This window comes from Eurypyga helias, unplaced genomic scaffold, assembly GCF_000690775.1.
Source record: "Eurypyga helias isolate BGI_N326 unplaced genomic scaffold, ASM69077v1 scaffold2857, whole genome shotgun sequence".
Taxonomy (NCBI): Eukaryota; Metazoa; Chordata; class Aves; order Eurypygiformes; family Eurypygidae; genus Eurypyga; species Eurypyga helias.
In genome coordinates, this window is record NW_010260955.1 from 2,145 (window position 1) to 7,798 (window position 5,654).

The following is a 5,654-nucleotide window of genomic DNA, read 5'->3' on the forward strand; positions in this document are numbered from 1 at the left end:
AACTCAGAAGTCAACATTGGGGAGGCATCTACAGCACATCACCACTGACCTGGCCTTGTCTCCCAATCCGGGGTGATTTCAGAGCATGGAAATCCAGTTCCTCTCAAATGTAACTACGTTGGTATGTGCTCCAGCTGCAGTTGGATGTTTAGTTCTCAGGATGGGACTAGAGCTAGTCCAAAGGCAGTTGTTACCCCTGCCCAGTAGACACTACGTGGGTGATTAGGTTCTTAGTACTGTAGTGCTTTCAGTGTCTGTGTAAACTCTTATGCTGCATTGCTTGCTAGTGTAGACAGCCCATGTTGACATTCTAAAGCTAAACTGAAAAACATAGGATTGAGTTAAAATCTGAAGGGAAAAGTTTTGACTAAGTACTAGCTGTCCTGACCCTTAAATAGTTGTGCTTTGTAAAGTGATCCAGTACTAACAGTATTTCATCACCCTCTAATAGTGGGTTTGTTTCTCTTGAAACTCAAGTTATGTAAACATCTATTTTCCAGGATTCGTTTGTGATGTGCTTCTGGAAGAACAACTGAGAATCCATTATATACTTGCACTTCTTGGAAAATTCTCCTCCTCATGTATGTTGCAAACTAATTGAATTACCACCGAAATTCAGCATGGGAGGAGCTGTGAGTGCTGGAGAAGACAACGATGACTTAATTGATAATTTGAAAGAAGCTCAGTACATTCGCACTGAAAGTGTGGAGCAAGCCTTCAGAGCAATTGATCGTGGTGATTATTATCTGGAAGGATACAGGGACAGTGCTTATAAAGACTTGGCCTGGAAGCATGGAAATATACACTTGTCAGCACCTTGCATTTATTCTGAAGTCATGGAGGCACTGAAGCTTCAACCCGGATTATCTTTTCTAAATCTGGGTAGTGGAACCGGATACTTGAGTACAATGGTGGGATTAATATTAGGTAATGCAAACATTTTTATTTTAATGTAGTGGTTTCGTGTATTTTTAGAAGATTATACAAGCCCTGTAAAACTCTTCTAAAATGATAGTACTATATTTAAGCCTGGGTGTTGGAGATGTGTTGTTAAAATACTGTATGTTATTTAGAAGCTGTTCAGTGCCATTTCACAGAATGTTTTGGAAAAGAGGCACTTGTTCCTGTCTGCCTTTCTGTAGTTCAAAATTCTCATTTGAAAGGAAACGGCCCTTTTGTTGCTTAAAAGGGGAAGGGCATAGAGGAATAATTTTTGAGGACTAAAATTTTAGTCTGTACCATGTTTATGCTCTCATTCTAGGTTACTGTTTTGATCTTCAGTATATGGAAAGAAAAATCTAAATTGTAAAGGATAATGACTCTTGAAGAAACTTAATTGACATAAATCTTTATCAGTGTGCAAACAGTCTTTTAAAATACATTTATTTAATCAGTTTATTACTGGGAAATTTGGGGATGTAGACTGATAGGCTCTTTAAGCACTACAGGTCTGTAGGTTAAAAAAAACCCCTTATTTTAACAGATGACCACTGTGTTTTTTCTTTTGTTTTCAAATAGACTTCCTATATGGGAAAAAGGCAGAATGAAATATTGCTGTCTGAATTTAAAAATCTAACTTAAAGAGAAAAATGCTGTCTCCCCTCCACCCCCAGATATTTAGAATGTGGAGCATGTGTACTAACAAAATTTTTTTTAAAAAATGAATTTCATTACATGAAATCACTTGAGTATGTAGTTTTCATAGATGTATTGACTTTATTACATGGAGTCTTCATATTTCCTTGGTTGCAGAAAACTTACTGACGTAATATACAGATTTTGCACATAATTAAATATACACAACTGCAGTGTGAAGAGTTGGTTTGTTAATTTTAAATTAATTTAGATACTTTCTGTCATTTGTTCTTACTGATTTAAGAGTAGAAGTTATCCCTGTTAGTACACAGCAGAAGTGATTTGTTGGCATCTCCGTCAGTGTCTTCTGTTCCAGTTAATACCGATAAATTCAACAGATAGTATACTGTTCTTTTATGGAAGCAGGAATTATGGTCATTCACAAATAAAAAGTCTAGTTACCTGTTGAGAGTAGATATTTTTAGTTAGATTGTTACATTTAAAGTTCAGTGTTCTGTTTCAGTAGTAAAACAATTGGTAAATATTGCTGCATTTTTTTTCCTCTAAAATGTGTGCTCAAGGTTAGTGAGTAATGGTATTCATTTATTTCTCTGCCTGTGGAAACTGTTATTTCTTTATTCTTAATTGTGATGTTGAAAAATAATTATTTGTCCCTTATGTGTATTGTACTTGTATCTGTATTTATCTAACCTGTTCTGAATGGCTGTTGATTGGCAGTTGAATGCTTCTGGGTTTGACTTCTCCTTATCCAGCAGAGTTCCTATTTAACTCCACATATAATATTCTGAAGAAGTTAAACATGCCTTTTGCAGAGGGTGAGATTGGCTGGCAGCCCCTGAGGAGCAAGGTTACTGTGCAGGAGTTCCCACAGAGCCAGCTCAGGTGCCAAGGCTTCTCCAGCAGTGCTGAGAAGCCTGGAGCAGTGACTTCCCTGCTTATGGAGTGCTGAGTCTTCAAAGTCTGCTTAGTGTTGTAATGTGCTCTGAGTGCTAGGCTGAGGTGTGGAAGGTATAAATACCATTTGTGTGCCTTTATTTTCTTACTCTGCTACTTTTTATAAAATTCCTAGTTACACATAATCATTCTTTTTTAGGGTTTGTGTTAAACCAGGGAACAGCTACTTTAACAAAGAAAAATAAACAGAAGTAGCTTTTTCACAAATCAAACCATACATATTTTTAAAAGCTCATGATTTTTAAAACACATTTCAGTGTGCACTGCAATTAATAATGGAGAACGATGTGTTTTTTCCACAATAGTTGTGAATCAATTTGGCAGTGTAGTGAGTAGAATTATCTGCCAGTGTCAGAATGATTGGATTAAATTAGCAAATAGCTTCAAACTGGTAAAACTTCCAAGTAGTAGAGCGGTTGGAATGAGTCCAGAGGAGGCCACGAAGATGATCAGAGGGCCAGAGCACCTCTGCTGTGGGGACAGGCTGAGAGAGTTGGGCTTGTTCAGCCTGGAGAAGAGAAGGCTCCGGGGAGACCTTACTGCAGCCTTCCAGTACCTGAAGGGGTTCTACAAGGAAGCTGGGGAGGGGTGGGGGACTTTTTACAAGGGCCTGTAGTGACGGGACAAGGGGTGATGGGTTTAAATTGAAAGTGGGAAGGCTTAGATTGGACATCAGGAAGAAGTTCTTCCCGGAGAGGGTGGTGAGGCACTGGAACAGGTTGCCCAGAGAAGCTGTGGATGCCCCCTCCCTGGAAGTGTTCAAGGCCAGGCTGGGTGGGGCTTTGAGCAACCTGGTCTAGTGGAAGGTGTCCCTGCCCATGGCAGGGGGGTTGGAACTAGATGGTCTTTAAGGTCCCTTCAACCCAAATCATTCTGTGATTCTATGATTCTGTAGCACATACTAATAAAAAAATTAAAATTAAAACCCCCACAATTTCCTCCCCACTGCCCCAAAAAAAAAAGGAAAAAAACCCAACACCCAAATCCCACCACTCCATAGAGATTAAATTGACTGTTGCCGATGCCATTACAATGTAAGCATCGTTCAGACTAGATGGTGCAATTGCTAGCTCATTATGTTGAAAGAGGCCAGTTGACTTTGTAGAGTAAGAGAGAAGTTGTTTTCATGTGTTCAGAATGGCTGGCTCTGTGTAAATGTAAAGCTGTGACTTTTCCTGTATTTTTCTTGTATTTCTGTTCAAATTTTGTATGCTACGGTCTATCATGATGTGGTGGTGTCTTGCATTCACAGATTTAATATCCAGCTGCTGGAGCAACTGACACTTTTTTTTTAGTTCTTTTGTTTTCCAAAATTGAGTATCGAAAGGAATGTATATGTGAATTTGGAGAGAGATGATGTTGATGCATTTTTAATTTACTTAAATGTAAAGTTAAAGGAATGCTGATTAATTTTTGATTAAACATACCTTGGATGCTGCTGCATGCCGTACAACTAACTATACTGGTTAGAAACATCATAGCCTATTATTGTTCAAGGGAACATTAAATAATTAAATAGCTAGGAAAGGCTTGCCAGTGCTATGCTTTTCTTAACGTGATAAATAATAAACTAAATTTAGTAGCTGTGAGTGTCAGCATGAGGTACAGGTGGTCACAAGTTCTGAGAACATTCCTCAGATGATCTACCTACCCTTGCCTGCCATCAGAGAGGCCTTACGAACACTACATATGGTAACCTATTGGATTGGTGTTATTTCACCTAGTAGAAAATGTTGTGAACCTAGATTAAGAATTGCAATTATTAGTCACCTTATGGCATATACTTTTTCTTGCAGTAAAATGAAACCCTTCTCAGTATAACCCTAGGCCTGTTTTGTTTATTGGTGTCCTAGAAAAGACAAATTTAATTCTGCTTTATTGAAGTAACATCTTTAAGCTAAATATTTAGGAAGGATTTAGAATGCAGTGGAAGATATAAATACGAGTTTTGTCTAATCTTATTGATGTTTACTTTCCCTTTTTCCCCTTCCCTCTCCCTTTTCCAATTCTATGCTCCAGTGACTTAAGTCCCTGGGCTATGAGTGCATGTTAAATATAGAATCCCCACAGCAAATGTGACTATCTGATTCAGATTCCTTCCTGATGTGGATAATCCTCATAATACTGTCTCATGATTTCTTCTTGTTCCTGAAAAACAGTATTAACTTTTGGCACAGAAATTGACTTGGAAATAAACTTGGATTTGATTGCAGGAAAGCAGTTTTGATGGGATTGTGATGAATGAACATGATGTGTGGTCAGTTTCGGTGGTCTAGATGGAAATTAATTATAAGTAAGTGAGGAGTGAGTACACTTCCGAATTTGGAACCTGCAAAACACAGCAGATGTGGCTAAGGGATATGATACCTGATCTCTGAATTGTCAAATGCTGATAACTTTACTATAATAAATCTTTTGAAAATGTAAATAACAAAATGCAGCCTAAATTATAATTTGAAATTGCTGTATTCCAACTACATACTGTGTTGAAAACGAAGTTGCTCACAGTCTGAAGTGTAGTCAGATAAATTTTTTTTCTGCATGTTTAAAAAGAAAATTCTTTCTGTCAAATTGTTTTGCCACAATTCTGACCCTGTTCTTTCATTGATCCTTTGAACTTCTACTTTCCTCTTAAGTGTAGGTAATGCAGATGCAAAAGATAACTTGGTCTCGTGGTGTTGGGAGACTGCTGTGTTTTATGTGATGTTAGTCCTTTCCCAGGTGGAAGGTAAAACTGTCCATGTGGTTGTGCTGTGCTTAAAGAAAAAAAGGAAAAGGCAAACCGAAAAACTCCCTGCTGTTTTTATTTACAGGACCTTTTGGGATAAATCATGGAATAGAGCTTCATTCAGATGTGGTAGAATATGCCAAGGAAAAATTGGAGAGCTTCATAAAATATAGTGATAGCTTTGATAAGTAAGTATCTTAATTTGTCTAGTTCACTTCAGAGCAACATTTTTGTTCTGAAACAGAGTGCCTCATTGGTTAAGAGTTTAGGAGAGGGAGAAGAACGGCATCACATGACCAAAACACAAAACCTCCAGTTTGTGATACTAATTCATGAGGTAAGTTAAGGCTTAAGAAAGCAGGCTTTAGAAGTATTC

The 5,654-nt window shown here is 37.8% G+C and overlaps 1 protein-coding gene across 2 annotated transcripts in view; it reads left to right on the forward strand.

Annotated features, from left to right (window-relative positions):
• Positions 1 to 496: 496 nt before the first annotated feature.
• Positions 497 to 5,654, forward strand: part of PCMTD1 (protein-L-isoaspartate (D-aspartate) O-methyltransferase domain containing 1) — a 24,776-nt gene continuing 19,618 nt past the window's right edge. For both annotated transcript variants that reach the window (XM_010155195.1, XM_010155196.1), the window contains exons 1-2: positions 497 to 927; positions 5,364 to 5,466. In XM_010155195.1, coding sequence (XP_010153497.1) covers positions 621 to 927; positions 5,364 to 5,466 — 410 coding nt within the window. In that variant the 5' untranslated portion in view covers positions 497 to 620. The remainder of the gene's footprint in view (positions 928 to 5,363; positions 5,467 to 5,654) is intronic.